Source organism: Musca autumnalis, unplaced genomic scaffold (assembly GCF_047663935.1).
Source record: "Musca autumnalis isolate F117 unplaced genomic scaffold, ASM4766393v1 scaffold_1, whole genome shotgun sequence".
NCBI classification, from domain to species: Eukaryota; Metazoa; Arthropoda; class Insecta; order Diptera; family Muscidae; genus Musca; species Musca autumnalis.
In genome coordinates, this window is record NW_027411644.1 from 235,707,210 (window position 1) to 235,720,482 (window position 13,273).

At 37.8% G+C, this 13,273-nt stretch overlaps 1 protein-coding gene across 1 annotated transcript in view; it reads right to left on the reverse strand.

Moving 5' to 3' along the window:
- Nucleotides 1-1,842: 1,842 nt before the first annotated feature.
- The window catches only part of Oamb (Octopamine receptor in mushroom bodies), a 265,806-nt gene continuing 254,375 nt past the window's right edge, over nucleotides 1,843-13,273 (reverse strand). The window contains exon 6 of the mRNA XM_073960483.1: nucleotides 1,843-3,633. Coding sequence (XP_073816584.1) covers nucleotides 2,675-3,633 — 959 coding nt within the window. The 3' untranslated portion in view covers nucleotides 1,843-2,674. The remainder of the gene's footprint in view (nucleotides 3,634-13,273) is intronic.

Genomic DNA, 13,273 nt, shown 5'->3' on the forward strand with positions numbered 1-13,273 from the left:
AGCCTCTGGAGACACAAAATACCAAATTACAACCAATTCGGTGGTCAAATGGGACAAATATCTTAAAAATTCCTTAAAACGACGACGCGTCACTTTGTATGGGGGCTACGAGGGCGGTTCGGAAACTTCTTAGCCTATCAATGAAAGAGAATAGTTAGTTTTTCAAAAATATTTTTATTTTTCAATATAATATCCTGAAACTTCAATAAACTTAGTCCAACGCTTTTCTAGCAATTCTATCCCTTGATTAAAATAGTTTTCCTCAAGGTCTTCAAAATAGTGGTTTACAACTGCAATTGCATCTTCATTTGAGGTAAAATGCTTTCCAGCAAGGAATTTTTTTAGATTTGGGAACAAGTCACTGGGAGCTAAATCAGGAGAATAAGGTGGGGGGTCAAGCAACTCGTACTTTAACTCGTTGCTTTTAGCCATTGTTAAAACACTCTTGTGCGCTGGTGCATTGTCTTGATGAAAAATAATTTTTTTGTGTTGTCAGCCAGGACATTTTTCTCGAATTTGTACATTTAATTAATCCAAAAGGTTGCAATAGTACTCTGAATTTATTGTTTTACCCTTTTGCAGATAGTCAATCAATAAAATACCTTTGAAGTCCCAACAAACCGTTAACATAACCTTAAGAGCCGATTGAATTGTTTTTGTCTTCTTTGGGGCACTTCCTCCAGCTTCAGTCTATTGTATGGATTGTTCTTTTGTCTCTGGAGTATAGTGGTGGATCCATGTCTCATCAACAGTTATGAAACGACGCTTAAAATCAATTTTATTTCGCTTAAAACGATCCAAACAAGCTTAAGAAATGTTCATTCTTATGCGTTTTTGATCGACTGTTAACAAATGCGGCACCCATCTTGCAGAAAGCTTTTTCATCTGTAGTTCTTCATGCAAAATTAAATGGACTCGATCATTTGAGATGCCCATGATATTAGCAATTTCACGCACTTTTATTCGTCGATCATTTAATACCATACCATGCACTTTGGCTACAATTTCTGTTGTTGTTGCTGTTTTTGGACGTCCACTACGTGGTTCATCTTCAATGCTTGTACGACCACGTTTAAATTCATCAACCCAATTTTTACTGTTGCATATGAAGGATCACTTTCACCTAACACATTCACCATATCATTATGAATTTCTTGTCCCGATAAACCTTTTTTATGTAAATATTTAATGACAGCAGGCATTTCTAATTTTTCCATTGTAAAAAAATTGCGTATGCGTCTTTTTTGAACACCTGTTTCTATATGAAGGAGTTGCCAGATCGAAACAAAATTTAACATGTGTTCATAAAAGAGATGGAAGTTTCCAAAACACTTAGGTTTTTTCTGTTTATACCGCGCTTTTTGTGCTAGGCTAAGAAGTTTCCGAGCTGCCCTCGTATACGAAAACGTGAACCAACATAGTCCGCTTTCAATACCAAAAGTCCTACATACATATAATAGATTTTACCAAAATTTCATCCAGCTACTTCAATCCGTTCGGAAGCTAGAGGTATTTCCACAGACGGACGGACATGGCTATATCGATGTAGAATTGCACGCTGATCAAGAATATATATAGTTTGTGGGGTCTACAATGATTATTTCGAGTAGTTACAAACGGAATGACAAACTTAATATACCCCCATCCTATGGTGGAGGGTATAAAAATATCCAAATCTTTCAAGCCGTTCTCAACTGATGCCAATACCAACGAACAACATTTGATTTTTATTTATAAAGATTATCAAGTAGACGGACAGGCATATCCCAAATATCCCTTTTATTTTCAAAAAAGAAAAAAAAAATAAGTAAATAAAATAAAACATAATACAAAATAGAAACATTTTTTTTTTTAATAATTATATATTTTTTGTTTATCGAATTAATTATATTTATACAAAATAATTAACATTAAGCTATTATTCTATTGGTAATAATACGTTTATTTTCCCTAGTTAAGAGTTTCTTTATTTAATTATCTAATTATAATTATTGTGTTATTTTCTATTTTATCTTCTTCTTCGCTTATATTATTCTACAAGAAATATAAAACAAAACAACAATAACAAATAATTTTATTGCAATTCGTCTGAAGAAGAATAAATTGTTTAATAACCCCTTTTTTATTTAATAAGCAAACAATAAGAAAGGGTTAGCAGGGGTGTTGGTGAATCTTCTATATACGTAAGTATGTAATTTCTTAATTAAGTTTGTCATTAGTTAATTACACTTACATACAAAGTCATAATCAATTCTTTGTTTATGCTGATGAGTGGTTTTCTATAAATACGTTGTTGTTGTTTTTATTTCTCATTAGTTATTTTTTTACTGTTGTTGTTGTTAATAGTTATTTACTTTAAGCGTATTGCCCTGCCCCTTTTACTTTTGCTTTCTTTACACAAGTTTTTTATTCTAACACTATTACGACTATTGCTTTCAGCGACTATTGTCGCAGTGGCGACATTGTCCGACGAACTAAAACATTGCATTTCCATTAATGGCTACAATGGTGTTCGTTTACCATTAGCGGTACTGCTGGAAATTGTGTGGGTGTTGCCACCCCCGCCCATATCCATTACCAATGGATGACATATCTCGTAAACAGGAACTTTTAAACTTGACTTTCGGACCCCCAAACTACTCTGTGAACTGGAATTGGTGGGCCCGAATGAGGGTCATCTGTGCTCACTGTGGTCGCTGTGATGATATTCCGATTCATCACCCAAAGAATGGGCAGCTGCACTTGGTGTTATACTCGGCGTTCGTCCTCTTATGCGCATGGCTGACATATCACTGCCACGCCGTGATGTTTTCAAATTTATCGACTTACTGGAACAGAAGCACTTACAGATAATACGTTTAAATGCAAAACGAAAATCTTTGGAAAACAAGGCATAAATCATGGGATTTACAGCGGAATTGCAATAGCCCAGCCAAAAGAGTACGGAGAATAGTAGGGGATCTATGCAATCCTGGCAAAATGGTCGTATAATGTACATGGTGAAGAATGGCAACCAGCAAAATATGAACAGACCCACAATAATGGCCAATGTTTTGGCAGCCTTCGTCTCCATGCGAAATCTCTTCACCTGGGCCTTTATGTTTCGCTTACCCATCTTCTTGTTGGTGGGTCTTGCTGGTAACATTTGCTGGTTATCGCTTGTATTGGAACTTCGGCGCATCATATCGGGCATCGATTTGCCAACCTGCAGAAAACAATTGCCACCATGCTGATGCCTGTACAATTGAGTCTCGGTGCAATCTCGGCCGTTTTGTGTGCCATAATGGACGGCGAACAGCATGTTGCCGCCACTTGCCGATGACGTACGTCCACGTTCGTGATGATGATTATGGCTGTGACTAACATTACCCGTCGTCTCATGTACGTGCTGGGCCATTTCCGATATGTTATCGTTGGATGGATACGAGACGGAAATCTTTATTTTATCGTGATTGTGCAATCGACGGGTGGAGTATTTACTCATACGCTCAGGCGAGGGGGTGCCCAGTGTCGTTGTTGTACTTTGGGTGCTGCCATTGCTGTGAGTGGAGTCATGTTGATTAGAGCCACGGCCACGATGTATTCTCAGTGTCAAACGTTGTTCATCGAAACGTGATCCAATACCCTTGGAACCTGTAATGCATAGAAAAGAAGGAAAGAGAAGAACCATGAAAACGTTACCAAGAAAAGGAAACACATGTTAATGAAGGCTAAATGGTAGCTGGAAATAAGAAGAGGCAGTAGATGAAAAAGGACATGATATATTCAAAAGTAAACATTCAATAGAATTGTCATGCTGTTTGTTGCCTTGTCCCCACAACCAAATAAACAACAGCATGCGAATGAAGGCAATGTGGCAATGCAATTTTAGTTCAAGTCGAACGTTTTCTCGGAACCAGTCATAACAGTTGTTATCAATGATTATTCCGCATAAGTTCATGATTTAATTTACCTGATACGTGAGCAACAATGGATATTATTATTTATTTGCATTTTATGCATTTGATAATTAAGAAATAGAAAGAAAAAAGACATTTGACTATATATTTTGTATTGGAATGTTTAACTAGAAAATACGCAAGATTAATGCAAAAGAATACCAAAGAACTATTCCACCACTTACTCAGTGCTGACTAGGGCGCCCCAAATAAAGAAAATGCCTGCCCTAATTTTTTTCCATTCCAGGGTGACGTAGGGGATGGAAAAAAAGATACCACGCAACGGTCCTGACCGGTTTTAACATGGCAAAGCCCAGGATTTATCTTGGTCCCTCTTTCATATCAAGTGGACACTGACCTCCCCGTGGCGTCACCTGGGGAACTGCCTTTAACACCCGTTAAAGGTAGTGAGCTAACATGTGCCGCGCATTCACCCATAAGAACGTTAAAAACTTGGGTTTGGGCGTCGGCTTAGTAACCCTCACCTAGAAAAAACAGCCTACTATGAAAAAACGAAAGAAAAGAAAAACAAACCCCTCTAAAGCTGAAGAACCCCGCAAACGTTTTAAGGACCATGATCTACGAATCTGCGCCTGGAATGTTCGCACTCTTTATAGAGAAGGTGCAGTCCTTGCATTGGCAGACGTACTTGAATAGTACAAGGCCGATACTACTGCCATACAGGAAATACGATGGATTGGGAATGGCGTCACAACAACACCTAAAGTTGACGCACTGTATTATAGCAGCCATGATACAAAGCATGAGTTTGGTTGCGGATTTGTAGTTGGTCGGAGGTTAAAACACCTGGTCTCCAGCTTCACACCAGTGAATGAAAGACTTGCTACAATTCGAATAAAAGCAAAATTCTGCAACATCAGCTTTATTTGCGCTCATGCTCCCACTGAAGACAAGGACGAACAGACCAAAGATATTTTTTACGAGCGCTTAGAAGAAACTTATGACCGTTGCCCTGCCCATGACATTAAAATTATACTAGGCGATTTTAATGCCAAAATTGGAAAGGAGAATATCTTTGGCCCAACAGTCGGGAAATTCAGTCTCCACAGTGAAACATCTGACTATGGTATGAGGCTGATAGACTTTGCAGCTGCAAGAAACATGGTAGTTAGCAGTACCAGATTTAAGCATCTCGATATTCATAAGGGCACCTGGCTGTAGCCAGATCAAAGAACAAGAAATCAAATTGATCACGTTGAGATAGATGGAAGACATGCATCACGCGTGTTGGATGTACGATCGTTCCGAGGTGCAAACATAGACTCGGACCACTACCTTGTTGCGGCAAAGGTACGTACCAGATTAAACGTAGCAAACAAAGTGCGAACAGACACAATACGGAAGTTTGACATCGGTAAGCTGCAATCACAACAGATAGCCACAGCATATTCCACTCAACTGGCCCAACTGCTTAATCAAAGCACTCCTCGTCCCGATAACATATCAGGACAATGGCAAAACATTGTCCACTCCATGCAAACAGCCGCAAAAACAGTACTTGTATACCAGAGACCTTCACCAAGGAATCCATGGTATGACCAGGAGTATCGTGGTGCTACCGAAGAGAAAAATGCGGCATATAGGGCTACTTTACAATCAGTAGCAACGCGTAGCGCACGAGAGAGGTATCGGGAGAAAAGGAGAGAGGAGAAACGTCTTTTCCGCAGGAAAAAGAGAGAGATGGAAAAGCGTGAGTGTGAACAAATCGAGATGTACAGGAGACAGAATGAAGTCTACCAAAGTGTGAAACATCAAACTGATGGCTTTGGAACTGGCACATCCTCCTGTAGAGACCAGCAAGGTAATCTGGTAACTGATACAGATAGTGTGCTAAGGATGTGGAAAGAGCATTTTTCTAAACTGTTGCTATCCAATAGTAGCGGAGTCAACGAAGATACCACAGATCCCATCCAAGAAGACGGTATTGAATGTATACCACCCGGCCAAGATGAGGTAAATACAGCAATAAACCGGCTGAAGAATAATAAGGCAGCAGGAGCTGATGGCCTACCAGCCGAGCTGTGTAAAACCGGAGGCGACACGCTGATAAGGTGTATGCATCAGCTAGTTAGCTCCATCTGGCAGGAAGAACGCGTACCTGACGATTGTGTCCCGTCCATAAGAAAGGAGATAAGACTTAATGCTCCAACTACAGGGGCATAAGTCTTCTCCCTATCGCATACAAGATAGTGTCAGGGATTTTGTGCGAACGACTAAAGCCCATGGTCAACGAAATAATTGGACCATACCAATGCGGATTTTTACCATTGACCAGATATTTACCCTGCGCCAAATCCTGGAGAAGACCCAAGAGATGCAGATCGACACCTACCACCTTTTTGTTGTTTATAAAGCAGCCTTCGACAGCCCGCTACGTTCAAAGGTATTCCAAGCAATGTCTGAATTTGGTATCCCCGTAAAGCTCATTCGGCTTTGTAAAATGACTCTAACTGACACCAGATCTTCAGTTAAAATAGGAAAGAACCTCTCCGAGGAGTTTTGTACCAAAAGAGGTTTCAGGCAAGGATACAGCCTTTCGTGTGACCTTTTCAACATCCTGCTAGAAAAGGTTATACTAGAGGCAAACGTCAAAAGAAGTGGCACAATCTACACCAATAGTCACATGTTACTTGCTTATGCTGATGATATAGACATCATGGGACGATAAGTAAAAGAAGTAACCGATACCTTTATGAAGGTCGAAAAAGAATCTGCTAAAGTGGGTCTGGCGGTAAACGGCGAGAAGACCAAGCTGATGGTGTCGACGCGCAATGCGTCCGTTGAGATCGGACCAACTGTTGATGTTGGTTCCTATAATTTTGAGGTAGTAAAAGACTTCGTATACCTCGGCACCGCTGTAAACACAACAAACGACATCAGTTGTGAAATAAAAAGAAGAATTGTATTGGCCAACAGATGCTACTTTGGCTTAAGTAAGCACTTTAAAAACAAAGCCACAACTCGTCAAACAAAAATAACGCTTTACAAAACACTGATACTACCCGTTCTGATGTATGGTTCCGAAGACTGGTGTGACTTGGCGTGTTTGAGAGAAAAATTCTTCGAAAGATCTACGGACCGATCTGTGTTGACGGTGAATATCGACGTCGTATGAACCACGAGCTGTACCTGCCATACAAGGACATCAATATAGTTAAACGTATCGAGATGCAGCGATTGCGTTGGCTAGGCCATATAATAAGAATGAGCGATGATGAACCCGCTAAAAAGGCGTATAAATTCGAGCCACATGGCGGTGCACGCAGAATTGGCAGGTTAAAGAATAGATGGCGCAAACAAGTGGCTGACGAGATGACAAGGCGCGGTATTTCAGAGTGCGAAGCAACAAATAGAGAGAATTGGAGATCTTTTCTTAGTTCGGTCTATGGAACAAATGTTCTGTAATGGGCCAGCTAAGTAAGTAAGTAATTTTTTCCATTTGATATGAAATTTTATCGCGACAGATTAACGTTAACCCTTGCCACCTGAGTGTTCTTTGTGTCCATAGTAATGGGGCCAAATGGGGCATTTTCACTTAGAGCCGCATTTATGGTCCAACCGATGAACAAAATTTTATCAGTAGTGGAATTCTGTATCTAAATTTTCGAGTTACTGACAAAAGTCGGTAAATTAAAATGCTTATAATTTCGGTAATTAACGAAATTTGTCGGTAAGTTAACAACCAAAAGAAAGTTGCCGTTAAGTCCTACCGATAGGAAAGTGTTGTCAACTTTTATCGGTACTTTTCATTCATAATTTTGCATTCTAATTTGAACGATTTTGTCGGTAACCCCAAAAATGTGTTACATAATTCTACTACAGATCATTTTGTGGTTAAGAAACGATTTCTACAAAAATGCATGATGATCGGTTAACTTTAACCCGTCACCCTAGTGCTCACCTCGGCAGTTAACGTGGTGATGAGAGTAGCCGTAAATTTAATGTCGGATATTTGCATATTCCTCGCTTGGAAAAGGAGGTAAGATCGTTCAAATAGGAGTTCAGGTTTTCCGCATACGTTATGAGTTCAATGGCGTCTGAACGGGGTGTAATACAGGAAAGGCAGTGGTTAAACAGTTCACTCTATTCTACTTCTTTTTCCTGATTTCCACGTACGATTGGCGTCCACACTTCACCGGAAGGTTGTCTGCTCAATTCTCTAAAACAACATGAATCATGGCAGTATCAAAGGATATTTATAAGTCAAGGGCCACCATCACTGTCCTGTCGCACGTCTTGCTCTGGCTGTGTCCTCGACTATTATGTGTAGAGATGGCGTGCAGTGCTGTTGTAAGCTGTAAGGCTAGCGACAGGTTGAGAACTTTGGTGAAATACTCGACTCCCGGCTCATCCAGCTGTCATTGCATTACCATCAGGTCCCTACGTTCCAGGTAACATTCGCGAAATCATTCTTGTGCATTGTGGTTGTTCCTTGACGTAGTACTCTTATCTTTGCCCTGTCATTCCCGGAATGCTCGACTAACTGTAAATTAAAATAATTTGCGATTAATATATCTTGCACCCTTCTACGGATCAGTCGGTGCAACGTCGCCAAACGATACCGAGGACTTATCTACCTTCTTTAATTTCCAGTATATGCGATGGGATTAGCGAAAGAACGTTTGGAGTGCGATGAACTTTGCCTTATGAACCCTAGCAGTCCCAGAGCAAGAGATCTGACATTGGAAAGAATAGGTTAGTCTGTGAACATAAACAGAACAAGTAAAAAAGTATCAGTCGGCTTTGCCGACAGAGATATACCCTCAGCCTGTATGGAATGAAAATCTTTTTTCCCAAAAAAAAAAAAAAACATGTATTTTGGGGGTTTTCAAAATGTCGTATAAACTTTTGTCGGTTTATGAATAGAATTAAAGCTCAAAACTGTGCGGGGATATTGATAGACAGGGCTTTTTTTATCACACTAACCTACGAAAAACATAATATCGCTGTAAACAGGGCCACTAGGAAAACCTTTGGTAAAAATGTCCGAAGGATCCTCGAACCACACAAATTTTAACATAAACTAAGTTTCGACAATATTTAGAGATACAAAGTTTGAACCAAATCGGTTGCTACGTCTATGAGAAATCGCGCATACCATTTTAGCGAATATTTGCGACCTTTTGTGGGGGAGGTACCGGAAGGATTGGACCAATAAGCACCACCTTCGAATCTATATATATAAAAATGGTGTAAAAAATGTATAGTAATTCATAAAATGAGAACGGCTAAGCCGATTTCTGTAAATTTTTTGTCAGTTATTCGTATTTTAGAGGAGAAGGTCTTTACGGAAGAAAATGTTGGAAAATCTCTCTGGAAAAGTCGGAAAATTGGAAAAATCGAAAATTGAGTTTTTGTATGAAATTTTATTCCTTAATAGCGAGACGAAGTTCGCCGGGTCCGCTAGTTTCATATAATATTCGAAGAAATATTACAATATCCAAAGTGTGGACAAACGCAGTATTCGGTTCGAACTCTCCAGCCACTACATATGGTGCCGTAGGGGTTTTTTACAGATTTCGGGCTGTTTTCTCAAGAAGTATGGACTTGCCCCTGAAAAAACTTTTACTGTCGCGAATGCAAGTAGTTTCAAAAAATCAAAGTGATTCGAGAGCAGGTCTTAAAGTGAATTTATCCAAAATTTTGTGTGGGAGGTACCCGAAGGAGTGGACAAATATAGTCCATATTCGAACCTGATCTATATCTGGTAGATATATCAGGATGTGTAAAGTATGGACCAAATCGGTCACTCCCATCGTGCGCACAATTTTTCCGAATATTTTTGAACTTTTGTGGATGAGGTACCTGAAGGAGTGGACTATCGGTTTATCTTCGAACCTAAACTAAGTTTGGACAAAATATTAATAAGTCCAAATTTTGGACCGAAACAACAGATCCGTTCGAGAGTTATCTTGGGCTCCAACCACCTCACACGGTGTCATAGGTGTTTTTGCAACTTTCAGGCTATTTTCTCAGGAAGTATGGACTTGCCCCTGATAAAACTTGTAGCGTCGTATGAAGGGCAGTGAATACAAGTTGCTAAAATAAAAATCAAAGCGATTCGAGAGTTGGCCCTAAACTGAACTTTTCCGAAATTTTGTGTGGGAGGTACCCGAAGGAGTGAACCGATTGAGTCCATATTGAAACCTTATCTAAGCCTGGTACACATTTCACGATGGGCAAAGTATGGACTAATTCGGATACTCCCATCAAGAGTTATCGTGCACACAAATTTTCCGAACATTTTCGAACTTTTGTGGGGGAGGTACCGGAAGGAGTGGACCGATATAGCCCATCTTCGAACTTGAACTAAGTTTGGGTAAAATATTACGAAGGCCAAAATTTGAACCGAATCGGTTTATCAGTTCGAGAGTTATCCTGCGCTCCAGCCAGACAGACAGACATTGCTCAATCGACTTAAAATTGGCTGAAACACATTTCGTCCAAACATACCATTATTTCGAGGAGGAACATTTTGCCCCTATGAAAGTTTATATACCCTCGTTAGCATAAATGCTGAGGCTATAAAAACAAAAATACAAAAAAAAATCTATTTGGACCAATATTAAAGAAGTTATGAGTATTTCTATGTGCAAGATTTTACAGAGTTCAAAGTTTTCAAGGCGCGACATATCTGGAACCGTCAAAAAATCTGAAAATATACTTAAATGTTCTACTGATGAGCGGCATCAACACAGCAAAAAATAAAGGAAATCAAAAACAACAAATACAAAGGGTCCGATTTCTCTCAGAAATCCCCATATGTTGTCTCTTCGTCTTTATCTTCAGTGCTCAAATAAAACTGATATGGAAAAGTTAGCTTCAATCCTAATTGCGAAACTGGAAACCGGATGTTTAAACCTCCGACCAACTACATATCCGCAGCCCAACTCTTGCTTTCTGCCATGGCAGCTATAATACAGTGTGTCACCCGTAGGTGTTGTCGAAGAGTAAACAATCTCAGTTCTCTTACAACAAGTTGTTCGATATTCCCTATTGGAAGTTGTGACAAGGTGGATATGCTTACATCAAACATAAATGTACCGGAAATCATGGACCAAGTCTATTGGGACATAAGAAAGCTATTTTGTTTAATAATTTCATATACGGTTTTTATTATTATTATTATTATTATTTTTTATTTTTTTGCTATAATAGAGTATATTTGTCTTTTAAATAAAATCATATAAATTAGAGATTTAAAATGTATTACTTTTCACACTTAGGTTCCTCTACTTTGCAATGGAAAATGAAAATTGACTGGGGTAGTTTAAATCTTTCTAATAACTTTATAATTATATTGATTTCAGAATCCATTAAATTCGTCTCATTAAATATATTCTTAGCTTTATTGTTTACTTTTCCAAGAATATATTTCGAAAACTCATAAACTTTTGTTAGTTCAATTTGATGTTTTCCTGAAATCAATTACACAATTTTCATAACTCTTCACTAAGTTAATTGACAGTACTTGTCAGTGTGGTTGTCATTATGTATTTTGTTCGCATGTTGTTGTTGTGTGGTTGCTTTTGTTCGGTTTGAAATTAATTTCCCAGAATTACCGGCACTGAATTTCACTAATGTAATTCATCAAATGAATAATTATCATCATATTTATCATTCGAGTGTAATTTTGCAATGATGAGATTCAATTGAAAATTATTGAATTGAAATAAATTATATATGGAGCGTAAATGAAATATAATCAAATTTAATTATTCATATTTAAAAGTTATGAAACTATTTAAGAGGAATGGGTAATTATCGAAGGAAGTTTTGAGTTGGTGGCAATTAAATGTAACGCAGGAATAGGGTGTTTAAAATCTGTCTAATGACAAAATGTCATTTTGGAAAATAATTAATTATGATTGAATGATTACAGCATATTTAAAGTTCTGAAATTTCATAATTAATAAGGATTGAAATTTTCCGGCTGAAGCAAAGCATCAATAGGATTTTTATATAAAATTAATATTTTGATAAATCTAAAAATCCATTACTTATGTTCTTCAAGGGCAATTTTTATGTTCCAATACTAATATTCTTCAAGGGCAATTTTTGGTTAGGCTAATGTCAATTGACAGAAGAATATTTCGTATAGCCTTCAGTGAGACTTTGTCAATTGACAGAAGGATATTTATTATAGCCTTCTGTGAGACTTTTCCATAATAACACCGACAATGTCCATTGATATTGAACGGACATATTTATTACAAATAACAGATAATTTTTGTCCTCTAAACTTGAATGTTAAAGAGGTCCGGAATAAGTTAGTAACATATAATTACATTTGGACAAAATTACATATGAAACACACACATACACTATTAAATAATAATAATAAGTAACTGATAGCAGTCATTTACACGCAACTTCATACCTTTGGACAGAGCAATTTAATATGTCCTTGGCCAAGGATTTTTATGAAAACGGAAATTATCCGAATTCCACAATACAAGCTCTTTAATTGTCAAATATTTTACTAAAGTTTGTTATGTGGAATGTGGAACAAAATAAGTTGCGCTCAACATTACGATAGCAATCAATCTGCTAAAGAATAATGAAGCAGCAAAAAAGAGTTGATGGGTGACGAAGGGGGTGTTAGATACCAAGCAAAGGTCCAGACCGGGATTAAAATGAAGAATCCGTGGGTTTAGATTGGAGCCTCTTTCGTCTCAAATAGATACTGACGCCTCCATGTAAAAGAGCTTACATGTTGCCCATATGAACGACAAAAAAAAAATAATTAAAAAAATTAAGCTGCAGTGTTTTATTTTTAAATGTTATGAAATCTAGAAAATATTTTTTTCGCTTAGCATCAAATAGTATATTCTTCTTCATGATGGAATTTTTCAAATAAAACGCTTACATTTTGTGTTTTATTCGACCTTTTTTTTGGTTTATTAATAAGTTGGGAATTAATTCAAGCTCGAGGTCTGTACTTTTTACGTAATTATTTCTTTATTCTTCGATATTTCGCAATTCAATGAATTGCATCTTCAGGAAGATCTACAATGATATTTTTAAATATATATAAACACCATTAATATCACAGTGGTTTTTGTCAATAAGCAAACTAAAAATAACTTACAAAAATCGCAAAAAACACGTCAAAACAAACTTAATATTTACTTATAAACTAATGTAGCATCACTACCATCGTCATCTGTTGTAAATATTGCACTGTTGTTTCTTCTCATATTGCGTTTTCATAATATTCCTTGTTTTGCTTATTAAACCTCTGTAACTCAGAGCGCTGTTTTCGATGTCTGTTTTGAAGTTCATACGACGTGCTGTTGGTACGTTCAGTATGC